The following is a 20827-nucleotide window of genomic DNA, read 5'->3' as shown; positions in this document are numbered from 1 at the left end:
AGTTTTATGATAACACAGATAGGTGGTGCTTAATTTGAGCCTTAATTAACTTATTTATTACGTACGGTATAAAAATTATGTTTCAGCAGCTACCAGAGGGCGCAATTTTAAACTTTTAACTTTCGGTTTTATCAGTAAGAATCCACAGAAAAACGTCAATTCACTCAACGTCAATTTATTACACAAATTTCAATAAAATCATTTAATATGTAACAATTTGTTTGCTACTGAAGTAAAAGTACATTTCAGATGATATGCCAAAAAGAAAGACAGAACGGGAAACATTCCGTGAGCGTTTAATAATCCGCGGGTAATATAATATAATGCGTTATGTACTGTACATGTAGCTCTTCCGCCAAGCCACCCTCACATTGACATTCCGTACACCCCTCTAAGAGAGAATGATACAGCCCAAAATACGGGCGCGGCCATATTTGGTGAATTTACTTCCTTTACAGCAAACAGGGACCGATTTACTGAAGGTGGCATTTAAAATTATTTCGCGATTCATAACCAAGAGATATATTTTCTAATTTTAAGCCATTTTTGTCCACATACATCTCATAAATATATTCAAGTATGCTAAAAGAGGATAAATATTTCTAATTCGACCCAATATCGAGCTGTTGGAGGAAAATAGTATCAGTTATTGGATCTATTTTGCTTTGCGAACGCCCACAATTTAGCGTGCTTCGGCATTACCATTTTAAGAGCTAAGAAATCTACATTTGGGCAGTGGATATTCCCGGGAATTCTCAAAACAATTTTGAGCATGAAAAGGGGGATACCGACTTCCACAGAAGGAGCAATGAATACCGTCAGCTTCCTAGCCCAACAAACCGGGCTGCCGAACAACGGATCAAATGTGCCAGGCTTCGTCAACGGTGACAAGCGGCCACGGGCCGAAATGGAAGGGGTACCGGGTGGATTCACGCAGTTTAACCCCCAACTGGAGATTGACGAAGCCGACCACGAAGATTTGTCGGACGATGACAGTTCCGTCGGAAGTCCCAACGCCAAGAAGTCGAAAAAGACCAAAGGAAGGGTCAAGATCAAGATGGAATTTATTGAAAACAAGCTCCGCAGATACACCACATTCAGCAAGAGAAAGACGGGCATCATGAAAAAGGTAATTTTGCCGTTGCTGTTTCATGAATGAGAGGTGACATTCACAAATCACAGCACGGGCGAAGTTTTTCAAGTTCAACTCAAAATATTGTGCATAGGCTAAGTGTGTGTTTTACCTTGGAGAAAACATTTAACTTTATTTTTAATGCAACTCATTACTTAATGCAATGCAGGCCTGTTGTTGGACTCGTGAACGTGGCTATAAAGACTCACGAGTCTAGCTTGTTTTTATGAGTAGAGAAGAAGAAAAGAAGTTACAATGTAGGGCCTATGCATTTTTTTTCAAGAGTTAATAGGCAACAGTTAAAAAACAATTTGTTCTTGTTATTGTAACTTTTTGTGTGGGCCTGTTTATTGTTTTGATTGATTGATTAATAATAGAATGATAAGGTGTTTCATGGTAATATGCGCCATCTTGTTCACAGGGCAAAAAGAACTCGTTACTCAGTCTTATTATGTACGCCCAATATTTAGCATCCATGCTGAACAGTTAAGGGAAATATTTGAGTTTTGATTTATACTGTTCATCATGTGTAAATTAGGGGCCTACGATTTATAAAGTTTTAAATCTCATGTTTCTTCATAATACGACAGGCTCTACCTATCCAAAATGTTTTATTTGGGTAGAGACTTCAGTCCTTATTTCATTATAAGAATTGGGCTCTGCAGTGAATGATTGTCAGACTAAACTTCAATTGGCAATATGGAAAGAACAAATTAAAAAAATAAAATAAATATGAGCCCTACTACCCATTTTACAATGCGTCTGGAAATCCAGTCCCTGTGAAGACATTGCGTTTTTCTTTAGCATACATGTACCTGAACATGTACATGTATGTTAGAAATCTGATTAAAATAATCAAACATAAAATTCCACCTCAACATGCGATTGTGAAAGACATGTTAGTTTCCTTTTTCAAAAGGTGAGATTTATGTGATGTCAATTGCTTAAAACCAGGAGTAAATGCAGGCATTAAAACAATGCATGTCTGCCATTGTAACCCCCCACCACCACCACCCCCCCAAAAAAAATTGAAAAAAAAAAAACCTGCATGTTTGGTATTCTTCTACGTAATTGGTAATTGGTTGCAGAAACTGGTATCTTTTTAGCCCTAACAGTCCTGAATCCTCAATTTTTTTGAGTATAAATTGAAGCAAGCATAGAAGGGTATGATGGAGCAGCAGTGTACACTCATGAGGCTGTCTTCAATGACAAAATTATTGTGCACATGTACAAAGCAACTGCCCATAAACGAATTTCTGACAGATTACCGGTACATGTATGTGAACAATAGCTGCATTGTAGCACAGTACTTTCCCATTGATGCGTGCCTCCATTGATGTGGGCCTCCAACAATGGTTGGGACTTGGAAATTTATACATATGTACATCATAACATGTAGTTGGGGCATTCCTTACTGTAGTTGGGGCAGTCCTAACTACATGCCCGGATTGGACAACATGAACACACATAAAAATGAAAAGCCTGACATTGTTACTGTTAGAGAGGCATTAAGTAATATGTAAATCCTGAACTCCGCTTAAAACGCTTAATTTACTGTGGTTCTGGTTAACATTGTACTACACGTATGTAGATAGCTTCTGTGCACACAAGACATCATAAGCCAAAAGGAAGTCCATGTATGTACATGTATGTTTTCAGATCTGAATGTTCAGTGTGCATCATAGTTTTGTTTGAATTTAAATGTTTAGTGCATAACTTTGATTTATGACCAAACTTAGCTGCTGATCAATACTAAAAGTCCTTTTCAATTGGTCCTTTATACAGGCTTACGAGCTGTCGACGCTGACCGGTACCCAAGTCATGCTGCTGGTCGCCAGCGAGACGGGCCACGTCTACACGTTTGCCACCCGCAAGCTGCAGCCCATGATCACCAGCGAGAGCGGCAAGGCACTGATTCAGACTTGCCTGAATTCCCCTGATCCGGCCACCGCGGCTCATCACAACCACAACCCCGACCAGCGGATGAGCGCTACGGGATTCGAGGAAACCGAGTTGACGTACCAGGTCACCGAGGAAGAACTAGCAAAGGTGGGTCATTGAAAAAAATATTTAATTAATTAAAAAGTGAGGAAAAAATATTTAATAATTTTTTTTCCACTGACATTTACAACTCGGTAACAAAATTCTACGATTTTTTTTTTATGAAAAACAAAAACTACTCAGATCCATGTTAATTGAGATTTAAATGTTCACATTCACCATTATTTACATATTACAACTGTATGCAAACTTTACCAAATCCAAAAAAACATGTGTTTTGCCCTTTGTTTTTAACACTTGCATCATTTGATGATGCTGCAAACACATTGGAGTTTTTGTACATGTACATGTACACGTGATCTTGAACAATAAAAAAATGAATATTTTTTTGTCAACAAATCATGTTCCAAAGCCAATGTACATTTTAATTTAGCTTCAAATAAAGATGATTCAACTTCCTAGAAAATAAACTCACAACAAATCTATTTTTTTCTTTGTCCCCCATAAATTGAAATATATATAATTAAAATGCAAAAGTTTTACTTGTAAATCACTACATACATGTAGTACATTGTTGTTACAGGCTACTGAATTTTTTTAAAGAGTGAGTTTGCCCCACGTGCTAGACTGCCAAACAATTGACTACATGTACATGTACTGGTAAGTGTACACATGTGTTTGTAGTGTGCATGTGTCTGGAGCCTTCATTCAGAAAGTTCAAGGGGTTTCCATCTGCCATATAAGGGGTGGCTCACCCTCATGACCTGCCATGTTTAGGCCCAGACATTCCATATAAGATTCCTGCGTGTGGGTGCCCTGGGGCCTGGCACGCGCGCAGCAGTTCTTAAAGGGTAAAACACTTCCATATATGGAAGGTACTTGGCAGCCAGCTTGCTCTTGGGCTGGTATTATGTGACAACACAGCTGTGTGGGCATGTTTTTGTTTGAGGGCAGACTGGCACGTGCCTTCCTTGGATGGGTATTAGACACTATGGCAGTAAAAGAGGTCTGGACCAACAATATCTGAGTGACCGAGACAATTTGATTGTCTGGGTTTTTTTTAATTGATTTTCACAGTTTGGTACATTGCCTCTGAGGATGTTGCAAAAAAATGTTCACTCATGCACAGTGGTCTACACCTTGACGGAGTATCAAAAAAATGTAGTCATTTTACAGCTTTTGTTTTTGTCTGGGAGGGATTTTTGTTATTGAGCAATTGTTATCTTTGAGTGGGTGGCGTAAGTGAATTGATTACGTTTGGAGTTGCAAACATTCTGTCACTAGACGATGCCTACAAGTTGTATGCTCAATACAGATGGGTGGAATTTGGACTTGACAGATAATTTGCATATTGTCCTATTTTTCACCCGTCAGCTATATTTTCATTGTATTAGTGGAAAGGATGTTATAAATATAATGAACATGTTGGCTTTTTGCACAAAAATTGTTAAAAACAGAAACCTTTTTTTTTGACATGCACATCATACTGTACATGTAGTTGGAAAACTTTTCTCACCCCTGTACTTGTGTGAATAAACATATAATCAAATGATTAAGGCAGAATGATATTGATGATTAATATTCCTAAATAAAAACAAATTACATAAATTTATTTAAAAGCAGGATTTGAACGTGCATCCGGTATATCTGGTTAATGCCCCTTTGTGGTTCATGAGACATTTTTTGGTGAAAAAATTTGGACAAGGAAATTAATTTGCACTACAATATATCGCAACCAGGACAAATGACATCACCTTGGATTATTCATGGATTATATGAGTAGTTGTGATGTTGTCGATGCTATGTTTTTACTCACTGAATATTTCTCACTTCCCACTTCCTTATGAAAATATTTGTCCTGAATGCCACACGGACTTTTGTGCACACGTGGGCAGACGTGCCATATCCGAACAATAGAACAACAGTGACGAGCAACTTTGTTGTCTAAAACCAGTTCCTGCAAAGTGTTGGCATGACCTATGGTTATTAGGGTTTACAGTGATTTTTTTATGACTGGGCATTGTAGCCATTGTCAAAGTGCCTTTTAGCCCTTTTTTTGTACCAAATATAAACCAACATCATACTGCAGTTTTCAGAATCTATAGATAAATGTTTAATGTTAATTCCTTAATGGGCCCATGTTAATTTTTTTTAAATGCAGTCCTTGTAAATGAACCATTGTGTCCCATGTAAAGCTACAGTCCATCATTTGCAGCTATCCAAAAAGTAGCTGACGTAATTACTGTTGAAAAACATACTTGGCTGAAAGATAGTAAGGGGACTAAACTCCCTGTGAAATGATTCTTTCTGGCAATCTGTCATTCTGAAGAAATCAACGACAGAAGGCCTTTCCGACGGTGCGTCTTAAGACGCACTGTTGGAAATTTCTGTTAGTAGTTTTTTTTAATCAGCGAAACGTGCGCAAGCGTTGGCACGACGCACACGCTCACGCGGTTGCTCTAATTTGTCGGATCGGTGCGTGACATTGTGTAGCTGCAATCAGCTCAGTGAGAACGTGTCTCGGACGTTGAATTCAGGCCCAATTCAAAACATGATTCAGCAACTTTGATTTGAAATCGAGATCCTAGAATTCAGTTTTTCTCAAAATATACAGCTGAAGCTGAGTTGAAATTTCATCAGGCTAGTTGTTCAGCACCCTTCTTTAGATTTTGAGCACATTTGTTGCTTTAAACGAACAAAATGCACAAATTACAAATGATGGACTATACCTTTAACCTTATTTTCAATTTTCATTTTTGCCATTTTAAAGGGAATTTTGGTGCCTTGTTGGTTTTAAACATTTTTTTTAAGCTAATGCAAATTTGCATATTCATGAGCAAAAGTGTGATGTCATTTCAAGTAGACAGTGTAGACGCCACAATGTTACAGCTACACGTATTTCAGCACCAAAATTTGCCAGAATTTTGGATATTTAGCTGTCGTAAATTTTCTGTTCTTTGGTGATTCGTCATCGTTTCAGTACACGACAGCAGGCCAATGAGCAATGTTTTCGAGGAGCAAATTTGGCGTTCACAATTTTTAGGGCAAAACCCCTAAACTGAACAGTGTCTTTCTGAAATGACATTACAGCAACAGCGCCCTTATTAGTCAGGAAAAGCATGGACAATTTTAAATGTTTAACCCTAACCTCCCCAACTTTATCAAAATCCATACCCGTTGTGGTGGATTTCTACAGATATACAAGTCCAAGTTTCCTACAGATATTTTCATTTTAGTACAGCCATGGTGCTTTTGTTGTTGAATGTTTTCCGATATTTTGTAATATATGGAGCATGTTTGTTTATATGGCATGTTTTAAATTTTGGCACGGTACCCTTGGAAGAGCTTTCGACGTCCAGGAAGCACATCAAGGGGAAATGACTGGGACTGGTAGGAGTCCCAACTTCCGATTGAATCATAGTTGGGGTACGTGCATAGAATTTGTCACGTACTGTACATGTACATCGTAAATTTGGAGTTTGCTTTGAAGTTCATTCAGTATTTTGTCCAGTTGTTAAATAATTTAATTTTTTTAACCTTTTTTTACTCTGTTTTACTACGTTTCTCCCTTTCTTTCTCTTTCTTTTAATTTGCTGGTTCTCTGTACTCCTTAGGCATCAATTAATTCAACTTTTCTAGTATGTACAAATATGTGTTCGTTCTGGAGTTGATGATGGAATCAAAATCCATTCCCAATTCACTGGAGTTGCTAAGAAAAGTGTACTCGGATAAAGTTTGCTTTGAATGCTACCTGTAAAAGTGTGATGCATATAAAGAGCAGCTTTGTGACATTTTGCTCAGTTATAGTGCCAATACAAAACAAAACAAATGATAGAACAAACACGCAGGAAGTACATGTACCGGTAGGGCAATTGGGAATGCATTGTTTAGTTTGGGCTTTTATCCAATGTTTAAAACTTAAGTTATCAACAGTACTGCATGTGCCCTGCATCAGGTGGACTGTTCCATTGTACTCGGAGGGAATATCCATTTCAGTCTTTAACCATGTGCAGCTGCACTGAAGTAAAGAGCCATGAGATTTTTTTAAGCCACAAGGGCATAAGATGTATGTACAGTGTACAAACCGGAAAACCAAAAATATGATGTCATGCACTATAAATAGCTCCAACCTCAAGTGTAAACTGGCCAGCTGAGACAGGCATGTGTGGTATTCTAGTGTGACCGAACTGTTGCCATTGACGTCAAGCGGTCGGCCAATCACGTTCAGCGTGAGGCATTGGCGGCATAACTAGCGCGGTACAGGACCAGGCCGGGGCTAAAAACAGCCAGTCCGACTCCCGAATCTTCCCGGGCTTTGCTGAGTTATGCTGATGAGCCTTGGCCATTTATGCCGGCGACGTCTCCAAATATGCCAGATATTCCTAACGCCGTGTCCAAGTATGGCCGGGCCTTGCCATAAATGGGATGGGACGGAAGCATTCCAGCGAGGTGGACTGGACGCACATTGTTGTCTACGGACCGTCATGCGTATTCCATTCTTTGGAACGAGACGAGATTCCGAAGGGCTCCGTTAAGCCAATATTTTACGTATGTGTATACACGTGTGTTTGTAAGGAATTTTGAATAGTCTTATTGAACTCTTCAATTGGAGACTAATTTACAGTCAACATTTCTGGTATTTCAATTTTGGCTTACCTCCAAGGAAAAACAATGTAAACATTTCAAATATTTGGCCGGTGGTTTATCTCCTAATTATTTCCATAATTTTATTTTCAAATAGTTGCAATAGTTTGATGTCAGATTAAGATTATTTAGTTATTGCATTCTAAATTCCTGTGCGATAAGTTCTTACAAATTTTTTTTTCCAAATCGTGGAGTATCACTTCAGATCCATGGACCAATTGGTATTGATTTTACATTTGAGGGATATCCTCAATTATTTTTTCAGGCGGTTGTCAACACTTTCGGTTAAAATGCAAAACTTGTCATCGTCTGTGATTAGTTTGAGATGAGATGAGGTGCAGGAAAATTTTAATCAATTTAATTCTATTTCTATATGGAACAAAAATGGCTTAGAAGGGAAAAGTTAATTTTATTTGCCAAAATCACTTCAACATTGCTCAGAGCAGAATGCACCAGAGAGCATCTGAGATCAAGAATTTCCCCTGTCCAGTTTTGTGCCCTTTTATTTTCTCAAAATGTCTCCTCTCCTCAAGTGACCAACAGAAAAGAGGACCCTGGAAAATATTAAACCCTAGAGAAAAACTACAGCTGTTGGCTAGTACATGTGTGTCATTGACATTTGGCCACCGACGCCTTGCAAGCCCAGTAGTTTGGAAGTAAGACTTCTGCACTATTGAGCAGGAGATGACTTGTGATTTTTTTTTTTTCACAAGCTCCCAGAAAACATTGAGCATAAAGGTGCCTCACAGGGCAAAACACAGCATTAAAGATCAGGAAATCTGCTACCGTAGTCTAGGGGCTAGACGTTGTTATTGTTTGATACGCGATAACCCAAAGCCGCGATAACCCACCGTTGTGAGAGGGCGCTATCACTACCAACCAATATCATCCACGAAACCGTCAGAAGAACATCTAGGCCAATTCCAATTGGTTGTGTAATGCACGCGCACCTGTTTGGCCTGATATATGCAGCGCGCAATTCAAAAAATTCATAGTAGTTCCGAAGCAAACTCTCAAATTTCCTCCAGTAGTATTAAAGATGCAGCAAGACTTTTGTGCAATTTCACTGGTCAGCTCTTTTGTTGTGTGTAACGTGGGACTGAAAATGGACCGTAATTGCCTGTAGAAGTCGAGCATGCGCACTTGTTTCCCCCATTTTTCAGGGGGAGATTTTAGGAAATGTCCTAGACGTTGTTCGGACAGGTGCCTGGGTGATATTGTTTGGTTATGGCGGTGTTCATGACAGCGGGTTATCGCGTATCAAACAATAACAACGTCTAGCCCCTAGACGTATGGGAGACAGAATTTTGAGGGGACAAAAAGAGCATTCAGCCACAGTTCACACAGTGAAGCTTCATTATTACAAAGTTTTATTTTCTTCCGTGAAATTTGACAGCCAATTGATTTGAATATTATTGATCTTGACAGCAAGAGGGCAAGACGCCGATGTTCACAGTCACCAATGTGCCGGGCGCCGGGGTGGATGTATCGTCAACGGGTGTTGCATCCACACAGTCAGGTAACCAGACATCAGATGCAGGGCCGTTCTCGGCATTTTCATGCACAACTCTTACAGACTGGTCTGAAACTCAACTGAAGCCATGGCATAAAAAAATGGCACATTTAGACACTGTCTGACTGTTACCCTTCGTCATACATCTTACACTCTTCTGTGTTACACCTATTAGATTCCGGCGTGAGTATTAACCTTAGCCCTCTGACATCGTTCAAAATGACTCCATGCACAAGTACCCCCTCAACTGTTTCAATGAGAAGAGTTGGGGGAGACCACTGGGAGGGACATTTGAAGGCATTGCCGACGACACCTGATGCTCACGAGAAGATGTGACATGGCTTTGTGCACATCCAAAATAAAACTGGTTGTGCATACTTTGTGCCATATGCGTCCCAAATATCGTCGCTTTGCTCACGAAGCGACAAAAACCTGGGCTACTTGGAAACACAAAACAGATTCATGTTTATGACACTTGAGAAAAAGCAATTTACACCGTAAAGCTAAAGAGCTCACTGTACGCACTTGCATTAATTTAGCTGAATTAACTGATGTACCGGGTACAAGGGTGGATCCAGAACACAATTTTTGCGGGCCAAAAAAAAAATTTGGTCCCCCAAAAAGTGGGTCAAAGAAATTACGGCGTGGGGTTCGGGGCCCTCTTAGGGGCCCTGAAATTTTTTTGGATTCTAGATGCTCTGTTGTGCGATCTGAGGCAATTTCTGACCACTTTAACCAATGTTTTTTGAGGAAAAGATGGTGGTGTACTCATTATGATTGCCTTTATTGCGACGTCACATACAAAATAAAGAAAATTGGTTTCGTTTTTTTTGGGGGGGGGGGGGCATGGCCCCCTTTGGCCCCCCCCCCCCTGGATCCGCCCTTGACCGGGTAGTAGTAGTATCATGCAGACCTTTATGAACAATGTGGACAGCAACTTTAGGGTTGGGTTTCTTTAACGGGTACCCATGATTTTTTTTCACTCTGCCGGGTACTCGCTTCCCGTACTACTCATAAATGCACACCCCTGTTCTTGAATACAGCCCATAGTCCGTCACTATGTCCATCTAATTTGAAAACTGTTTTGTTGATCTCCACCAATCAGAATCCATTTGCCTTTCATATGTGCAGGGTTGTCCATCTCCGGAGCGGGCCACACCTATCCCATGACCACCTACCTGCCAACAGGCTCCAGCACTGCGTCCGCCGCAGGCCCTAGCAAGCCCCTCGGTATGTCAGCCAGTGAAATGCTAGCACAGGGCTTCACAACCATACTACCACAAGGTACAAGACGTTCCAGTTTTTGAAATATAAGACAGTATAGCAAGGTATACATTGTAGCTACAGTTAGATAGCTTATACTACTCATACTTGTGGGTTCCTTTGGAAATCAGTTTTTTAAACTGAAAATGGACTTGTTGGCCGCGTACGATCCATGAGGATCATGCCACCGGGCCTTGGTCTGCTTGTTTCCGGCGTGTCCGTCCCTCCTCGCGACACTTCGTCTCTGCTGCAGCTGCCCCCTCGTGGACCGCTTTCCACCACGCTCCTCTCTCAGCAATAAGCTCCTCCACTCCGCGTTTTCTATATCTGGCAGTGTCGCAAGTCGTCCCGCACGCGGTCTTGGAAACGGAGTAGTGGTCTTCTTCGAGCTCGGGCTCCAGTACTGACTTCGCTGAAGAGGGTTCTCTTGGGATGACAGTCCTGTGGCATCCTATAAACCCTCATATAAAAAGATAACAGTAAATAAATGAAAAACTCAATTGTTCATACTAGCAGTAGTTAGTACTTGTACTCATGAGAATGTAATCATACCCACAAGAAATAGAATTGCCTGTACTCATAACTCGCACTTGCACTCGTGGCAAAATACTCAATATTTTTTTCAGATGGCATTTGCATTGGAAAAATGTAACTTTTGGGTTTTTACCGACTTGTTATAACAGGTGAAATTAAGCCACAAACAATATTGTCTTAATGAGTTGGATTTGGGACAAGGATCACAGTACATGTCTACTTGGTTAAGGGGTATGCTGAAAATCTTAAGGTTTCTGACTTAAGTCTGAGTCTGACTAATTTTGTAAATTGTTTACATTTCTTGCATCCCTGCGTCAGCTGCCCATCCAAATACTCATACTCCTACTCAGACAGAAGTCGTGTTTGCATTGGACTATTTTGGTGAAACTAACAGACTGTTGTCAACTTAACCAAATTAAGTCCAGTGTGGACAGCGAGTAAACTTTCCAAAATGTCAAGTGTCGACTGTCGATTGTAAGTTTTACGGTCTGCAGTGGGTCACGGAAGAATCACATTGTTGGTTTTAAGTAAGGAATGACTTTCCATGGGCCAAAGTCAATCCAAGTACCGAGGAACGGTAGAATAACCACATTGGAATGTTAACAATCACTCGCGGTAACCTTTTTACAACATTAAGTCCACTGCGAGTGCAGATAAAGTGTTGAGTGCAGATAAAGTGTTGAGTCAATTTTTTCCAACTTTCACTTGGGAGGTAACACACTGAGTATACAGTGTTTAAACGTCGGTGAAGGGCAAAACCTATAATTTGAGTCAATCAAGCTTTACATTCTAAATGCAAAAAAGCCTTGTATTTCTTATGTGGAGACACAGAAGTGGACTCCACTGCAACACGTTGGTGCCAAGATCTGTACAGCGCCAGTCAAGAAATGATCAAAGTTGTAGTAAAATCAGGAGGATCAATTATTTTGCTGATTTGTGTTCATGTATCCAGGCACCAGCCTACCTGCTGGGACCTCCATACCAGCCGGAGTACTGCAGTTACATCAGGGCCAAGGTCAAGGGTCACCATCACCCAACCAGCCAATCCACCCACCGCATTTCTTGTACAGGTAAGATATTGCAAAGCTTCCTTCAAAATCCACCGGGAGGTTTGTGGAGGAGTTTGTGGCGTCGGCAAAAGTGGAACGCAGTCGCTTTGTGATCACTTTTGAGAACTCCAGTGGGGCAGACGCATCAAGTTTGCCACTCGTTTGCTCGCGTAGTACACGAATTAAGCCAGTTTAATTTTCAAAGATCATGCAGGGGTCATTAGAAGTCATTGTTCAAATATGCTTCAAATGTTTCTTTGTCCACAAACTAACTTTGATGGATTTTAATATAATTTGGATGGAGTGTACTTGTGAGGAGCGGTCCTGGTGTGGAGTGATAACTTGGATGGGTGGGGGGTTCATGACAACTCTTCCAAAATTGGAGGTCAAAGGTCATTGTTGAAAACATATATGCACAAAATTAGACTTTTTAAGAACACAAAATATATAGGGATCGACCGCCAAAAAAAAAGTGTGATCCACTTATCACCTGTTTTAAAAAAAAATTATCAATTCAATTAATTAATTAAAATTTGCAAAGGCTACTTAACTTTAAACGGACTGAAAAGTCCCACAGACTTCAGATTTGTTTTTGTTGGAATTTTTTGAAAAAAAAAAATCAATTTTATGAGATTGAGCTGAGCAGTGTTTAATTCCCTTGCTCAAGTCGAGAAAAAATTCCATTTTGTTCACCACCAGAGGGGATGAACAATTATACATTTTGTTACAGATTTAGAAGTACACCATAATTTATTCTCTCAGGCCTCGAAACTCAAAACTTGTTTTTCATGAATTTCAGCTTCATTTTTTCGCTGATTCAGTTACATCTTGTTGTCGTGTCCGTGGTAATCGGTTTTCTTGAAATCCATCCCTCCACTCGATACCTCCTGAAACCCTCGAGCACCGAAAAAAAAATTGGTCTGAGACTCTGCGAACAAATATCAGTCTCGTTCCTTTGTGCCAAGAGCAGGGCATCTGACGTATCGGGATTTGCTTTTTACCTTATGGGAATATCTGTTATCTAAGAATAACAGCTTTTTTCACTCTCTCTGTGCCATCTTTTCTAATCCTGTAGATGTGAAGGCATGACAAACAAAATGGCATTTGCGAGAGGTCACAGCATGGTCAGCCTGGATGCTGTTGGCAAAATCTTGCTTGTGACATCTCTTCGTTTCGTGATGCTTTCATTTGTATTTTCCAAGGCATTTGCCGTGAAATTTCAAACAGATCCCCTGAGGGGGGCACTTACCGGGTACATGAATACCCCACATTTCAATAACACCAGTAAGGTCTTAAAGAATGCCAAGAAAGTGTGCAAAAAAACTGTTTAGTCTGTCACATCCAAGTGCATGTACCAAAAGGCCCCTCCTTATGGTGTTGTTCAATGAAACTTCAAAGTTTGTTTTGAGAGTTAAGCAGTGCATGTTGTTTTCTCTCTGCATCAAGAGGACAAACATGTCCTTCCCTCTAGCGGAATATATCAGTACCACAAACATTTCCTTAAATAACTGATTTCAATTGCAGCTAAAGTGAAAATGCAACTGAGTGTTCATCGGATTAAATTATCAATAATGCAGACACCGCAATTTTTTTACCAATACAAACCATCTACTCTTTGAGAAACAAAAACATCTCATCACCATCTACGGGTACATGATGAAAAAAGAAACCAACATATATTACCATCAACGTGGTGAATAACAAAAAATCACATACCATCCCCTTAATGGAAAACAAAACCAACATATCACCATCTACATGGTGAAAAAAATGAACATCATGTCACTGCCTACACATTGAAAACAAAAAATAACATCACCATCTACACGGTGAAAAACAAAAACATCAATTGTTGTGACTGATTTTTGCTTTACTGATGAATTTACCTATCGTTACTTTCTGCTTATTAAACACAATGAAATTACGCCCTTATTTGGGCTAAGCCTAGTCTATGTAATAGACCACGGTGAATGCCATGGTCTATGATACATGTCAGCAGATTCACTGATTAATTAGGCAAGACAATCGCCTCTTGACCTCTAGATTTTGACCAATCAGTGGGCGCTTTCTATATCAGGTCTTCGGTCATTCACCCGTTGCGTGTAATAGACAATGGATAAAAAATAAACTGTGTCACGCGCTCTGTATCATGTAACGCGATATGCACCCAGCTGTTGTTGTATTACAATTACAAGTTAGCATTCGAATTGACCAATCAAACCATTTAGTCCTGATTTGGGAATGAAATGACATCACGATGTAGTAAAGTCTACTGCGATTGGCTGGTGTGCAGCTTGCATATATCTGCATGTTTAGAGATACCAGACATTATACAGGAGACTTGCTCCGCGGATAACGAGTGATACTCAGACTAGGCTAGGCCTTGGTCAACTGTATTTTACCTGTGACAAATGAAAGTGCACGTGAGTGGTTCCCTGACTCCTTACAATGACATGTGAACCCGTTGCAGGTTGCAGCAGTCAGGTGGGCCCACGAGTCCCTTGGTCCTCTCCCCTACTGTGACGTCAGCAGCTGCCTCCTCTGCAACCTCCACCGCCAGCCAGACCATCACATCGTCATCGTCGACTCATGAGGCATCCATAGGTAGGTTCAAATCAAGGCTTATAAGTCCAAGTCCAAGACTTGGTGTGGATTGTTGTTCCGCTTGATGTAACTGGGCAAGTGTGGCCAAGCTGCTGTGGGCCGTAGAGGGTGCTATGTGTATCAAGTTCTGAGCATGCGTACCTCACGCGACTTATTTTCAAGCAAATGCATCAGGGTACGCTTTGAGTTTTTTTGGGGGGGGTTCTGGTGCCGAAGTTCCCAAGACTAGATTTGATTCATCTTGTTATTAATAGCGCCCTCTTCTGCTGTGAAGGCTTGAATGCACTTATATTATACCCCCAAGAAAAAAAAACAAGGGGCAAAAAAAAAGGTTTTTTTTTATATTTTTAATTTTCAATGTTCAGGAAATAAATTTAATCATTGAATATCTCCCTCACAAGCCATCAGCTACACATATCTTTTAATTTGAATATTACAATGTGGAAATAGTGCACAATACTCTATACTTAATCTCCTTCCCCTTTAAAAAAAAAAAAAACATACTCGAGCCCATCTCTTCCCACCCTCCTGAAAATTTGCTAGATTTGCCCTTGATTATACCATGCCTTCAATACTTTTCTTCCAAACATTACCATTTCTGGCCTTTCTTCATTTTGAGCAAGGTTTCTGTCATTAAATCGGTTGGTACTTTTCTGGGTAATTGTAAACAATCCTACCGGTACTTGGCTTTAAACACGTCTCCTGAATACCTACACGTACATGTGCCGGTAGCCCTACCGTTACCAGCTATATTGTAAGTGCTCAATTAAGTGACAATTTTTTCAATTGTTGCAAAACTGCATGTATTTTTGTATTGCCTATTGCAGTCCACAGTCCTCCCAGGAATACCAGCTGACCTTAACCAAGCCTAGTTGTTAATCACACAGGGAGGTCTAACTATATATATCTTGCAACTCAACAGCATCTTCGAGCGCTTCCTCGCCCCTGATGTACCACACTGCCCAAGGTATCGTCTACGCCACCTCCCCTGGTACCATCCCAGAGAGCCTCCTACTACCCACCTATCAAGCAACAACCTCCGGCAGTCAAGCTCAAGATAGAAGTAAGCTGGGTTTTTCCCTTCAATATTTTACGTTAACTCTGATCACTAAGGTCCTCTTGGTGAAGCCGCGTACTTACAATCTTTCATATCATCTTAAAAATAAATAAGAACGTTCCTGAGTGCTGAAGTGTGCCTTTTCTTTCTTATCTGATAAGGGCGTCCCTGTTTATTGCAATGCTTGTCATATTTTTTTGCCTCTGAAATGGGAACCGTCAGTCAGCAAAAATCACAAATCTGGAGAAAAGATTGCAGTTGCACCTGTTGTATATTGGCTATTAATGCATATTGTCTCTAGTTGTGTTTATTGCAATGAGATTATCATTGCTATCATTGAACAAATAATAAAGCCATCTTTGGCAAGATGCAGTTGACTTACATTGTATCTGCTCAAATGCTAACGTTTTGGCGGTAGTCATAAAGATATATTCAGGCATGCAACTGTTCCTCGGATCTGCTGATTTCCTTGTTTTTTACTTCTCATGAATGCCATTACAAATTGAAAAACACTGTACAAAGTCTTGTGTGGTTTGGGAGTTTCCTCGTTTTTCCTAAATTTCCAGTTGCATGCCTGCATATTATGATGACTTCCTTTAATAGTTATTTGGCTTTATGTATACATGTAGCAAAATAAACAGAATACTGTTAAAACCCTAAAAAAGTTACTTAGTTGAAAGACGCACATAATTGTTTTCCCTGCTTATGTTGCAGGAACACGCAATTTATTTTACCGAATCATGCTGACAGTAAGCCAGTTCGGTATCTCAATGAAGTAGTCAAGGTCAAAGGTCATTTGGGATAAAAACGCTGGCTTGACTCGAGCGTATTGTACACGAAAGCCCATTCTGCTCGTAATTAATTAACGCACGAGCGTCGTGTGACAGTTTCCTTGCAAGTTCACGTGCCTTCAATGAGCATTCAATTGTCGTGAATGACACATATCACTGCACACATGCACAGCCCAGTTGAAACGCCGAACTGACTTATAACTCTGGGAGCAAGATCATTGTCTATTGAGCTTTGTTTGACAACCGATATTGACGTTTTTGTTTTCAGCTGTTGCAGTTAGTTGAATTGTGCTATACATGTAATCCCAATGATCAGCTGGCTGAAACAATGCGACATGATTTCAGTCACAGGTTGAATTCGGGCGATTCACAATGCAGTGCGCCACCAAGAGTTTGCCACGGAGAGTTCATTTTTCCCAGTGCATTGTGGGAGATGGTCGACAAATTCGCAGCGCGGGGCATTTGAAATGTTAGTTTTTTCCGGTCAGTAGTTTCGTAAGGGTATGATTTGTGGATCTGTTTACCCTTTTCTTTTCTTCTTATCAATATGGTGTTTTTTGTAAGGCGGCAGAACGCTATGCTCCAATCTATAACAAATTAGCTCAAGTTGTCTGTCGACCGTAAACCTGAAGAATGGACTCTCCATGGCACACTCTTGGTGGCGCACTGCATTGTGAATCGCCCGAATTGGTTTCCCATATGTCAAAGTCAACAACCGGCATTTTTGCTGGTCCCCGAGAGCCAGCCTAGTGTCCTCTTTGTACCCGTCTACTAACTGACTCACTCAATGCTCATCACTTGTGAGGCGGGCAGTGCTATCATATAGGATTACCCCAATAAAGCAAATAAATACGCTCAATGTGGCACATTGCTTAGACCAGATGCATGAAAAGACTTCCAGTGAATATCTATTCTGAATCAATTCGGGCGATTCACAATGCAGTGCGCCACCAAGAGTTTGCCATGGAGAGCCCATTTTTCAAGTTTACGGTCAACAAAACATGGCCCATTTGATTGAGTGTCAGTAGACATCTTGAGGCACATGTAATTGAGCATAGGCATTCTGCCGCCTTACCAAAAAACCCACCATATTGATAAAAAGACAAGAAAAGGGCAGGAAATACTCAAATCATATCACTAACAAAACTACTGACCGGAAAAACGAACAATTTCAAATGTCCTGCGCTGTGAATTTGTCGACCATCTCCTAACAATGGATTGGGAAAAGTGATCTCTCGGTGGCCAACTCTTGGTGGCGCACTGCATTGTGAATCGCCTGAATTGAAGAGAATTGTGTGCGCTCTGGTACCAGCATTACGAGGCTGGTCTTGTCTCGTTTCCCAAGTACACCTAGAATCCGTGTGTAACATATTTGTGTTGTTTTCTTCAGGTAATTTGAATGTTGGACTGCTGCCAGTATCGACCGGTCAAGCCACCACGAATGCCTCTGTACCTATATCCATCTCGAAAACCACCCTGGAAAGCTTACAGGTATGAGATGGTTATCTTGAAAGTCATTTAAAGAGTGTGGTCTTATGGCATTAAATGCAATTGGCTCTCCGCTACGCATACATTGCAAGGATATATCGTGCGATACCCATCAGTTTGAAACGCATCCTAAATTGTTGATTTTTCAACCTCTTTTCTGATAACAAATTTTATCCTGTATGATTTGATTGCAAGAAGATGAATTGCAGTAGTAAATTGAGATTTGCAGCAGATGCAAGGCTTTAATAGGAGTTCGCCATTTTAGATTGCTGCTTTTATCCACTATTGAAGTGTTACGTAGTATCGAGCAAGGTCACTGGCTTAATCCTAATGATGGATCATGCCACATATTCTGGCAACGGATCCAGCCATTGGTACTGCACGTGTATTCAAAGCGAAGTAAAATCACTCGCAAAAGTGGTCAATAAATGCAACCTCACGATGATCAATCATTTCGCTGTAGACTGTAATCATGTAAATAAAAGTCACATTCCTGTAGATTATTTTTCCAACTTCCTAATAAACAAAACAAAAATGCTCAGAAACTACAGGAGTCCGTAGTGAGTGGTGGCCATGTTTGCATCGGCGGGATCCCATTGCTGTGCCAACCGGTTTTGGCAGATCTTACATAATCACTTTGATAGTGCATTGGTAATGGATCTGATAAAGTATTTACCCTCACCGTGTCATTTCCTCCAAAATCCTCTTTGCAAATTGGAGGAATTTGCAAGATTGAGGCAACATATGGCAAAAGTGTGTTGCTGATTCAGAAGATGCACTGTATCAAGCTCTTGGGCCATGTTGTTTATGCTAAGCCGTGCATAAATTTAGGCTTTGATAATACTTGAAATCCTCCCTACTGCTCCAGGATGTCACTGGCTCTGCCTCAACATTATTGACAGTGACTGTTGGAAGATTTTGCAGGATTGAGGCAGTGGTCAGCCCTGCGAGGGCCACACTCAAGAAATAACGGAGGATTTTGCAGGATTCAGGCTATTTTACATGGAGGCTGTTGGAGGATTTTGCAGGGTTGAGGTTGCATCCTAGCAAAAATGCCTAGGGAGTTACCGGTCGGGTTAAGCATATGCATGTGCATACACAATGCAAAACAAAGGAATATACACATATCTGTTCGGAAGCAAAACCTCTTTGTCGTCAATAGCCCTAACAGTCCTGAATCCTCCAATTTCAATACGATTTTGCATACCCCCCGGGTTCCCTACATTGAATATCCACAGCACAAGACAACATTGTCCATTTCTCCCATAGCCTTATACCTCTGAATGGGTATCTAACCAGCCCTTGATATTCATTTTGTGCTTTGCAGACCGTGAGTCCAGCAGGGGATAGAAAGCAGAGCTCATCAAGCGAAGGGAAAGGCCATCACAGCAGGTCCTACCTGCTGCCGCCACTGACTAAACACCGATAACAAACATGTAACCCAACGTATGAAAGTCTCCCATGTTTGCTCTCGTGGGACAGCAGCCCATCACAGAAGGCCCTATCTATTCATTTATGAATGGATCCTCTCTTAATAGTGGATGACTTGCCTTACAATTGTAACAATATGTTTCGTTGGTACTTAGAATTATCAGCTTCATTCGTACATAGATGAATCCAGGCAACGTGATCACTGTACAGACAGGAGTCCCCCTCCAATGGAGAAACCATTGTGCACGCTATGGTACAAAGCAGCTGTGGCCCAGGACAGATTATCTGAACAATAGCTAGCACAATGCTTTGGCCATTGAAGGGGGCCTTCGTGATAGAATTGTTAGCGTGCCTGGATTGGTCCTTGAGTGTACTTGTGTGTATACTTTAATAGCATTTATATTGCATTGTTCCGGTTTTGCCAAAAATATTTCCTTTTTTTAGCAATAATTCAAAGTTAAGCTGTTTACATGTATATCATACAGAACAACAAATAAAGTGCTTCCAATCGCTATAACTTAAAAAAAAAAAAAAGTCTCTATTTGCTTTTATGATATGAAATACTATAAAGCCTTTATTTATACAGATTTCACGGGTTAATATAATTACCAAAATATAGTGGGTATAGTTTTTGTACAAATAAATATTCATTTTTGATGGAATATATAAATTGTACACGGAAACCACCTGCAAATACATAAAATATGTGAAGTGTTCAGGCAAAATTAGGTGGAACTCAGCCTGGATCGAAGTTAAGTTGTTGCAACATGTAGATTCTGGAAGTAAATTTAATTCTCTTGAGAAATGCTGTTTCTTTTTATGGTATTTGGACATTCCATCGTGAAGTTATGAATAGGAGTTATTGTTGAGCAAAGTAGGGCAGGGCATTGACCCCATTTAAGGGGTAGAAACAGTCGTGAATTTAAGTTTATTGACGCAAGTATACACATTGCTACATCTCAAAAATTATATTTTTTACAGTCTTCAATCTTTTTAATTTCTTCCATGTAGTAGTAAAGTCCGTCACGAGCCTGGATGTGGCCCATCAGGCCGGCGTTTGTGTCTAGTTTCAGTAGCATGAAACGACTGAGAACATTTCTATTTCCCCTGGATGGGATGCTAGTCCATCGCAGGTTACTCCCGAGCTAATGCCGGTACCCATTTATACTCCTGGGTGGAGAGAGGCAAGTGGGGGTGAAATGGCTTGCCCAAGGACACAACATATGACCAGCAGCTGGAATCAAACCCCTGACCCTCTGATCATGAGTCATGAACCCTAACCACTAGGCCACACTCCCCACTAATTTCTTCCATATACAG

The 20827-nt window shown here is 40.5% G+C and overlaps 1 protein-coding gene across 1 annotated transcript; it reads left to right on the top strand.

Moving 5' to 3' along the window:
• The first annotated feature begins 678 nt into the window (after nt 1-678).
• Nucleotides 679-20041, top strand: LOC119741449 (serum response factor-like). The gene is made up of 9 exons (XM_038217201.1): nt 679-1129; nt 2918-3181; nt 9206-9296; nt 10422-10574; nt 12040-12157; nt 14607-14740; nt 15663-15803; nt 17979-18079; nt 19404-20041. The coding sequence occupies exons 1-9, from the start codon at nt 773-775 to the stop codon at nt 19503-19505; spliced, it is 1461 nt and encodes a 486-aa protein (XP_038073129.1). The 5' UTR covers nt 679-772; the 3' UTR covers nt 19506-20041.
• The last annotated feature ends 786 nt before the right edge of the window (nt 20042-20827 follow it).

This window comes from Patiria miniata, unplaced genomic scaffold, assembly GCF_015706575.1.
Source record: "Patiria miniata isolate m_02_andy unplaced genomic scaffold, ASM1570657v1 HiC_scaffold_5, whole genome shotgun sequence".
Lineage (NCBI taxonomy): Eukaryota > Metazoa > Echinodermata > Asteroidea > Valvatida > Asterinidae > Patiria > Patiria miniata.
The sequence above is the reverse complement of the archived record's forward strand: the minus strand, read 5'-3'. Positions and strand labels throughout refer to the sequence as shown.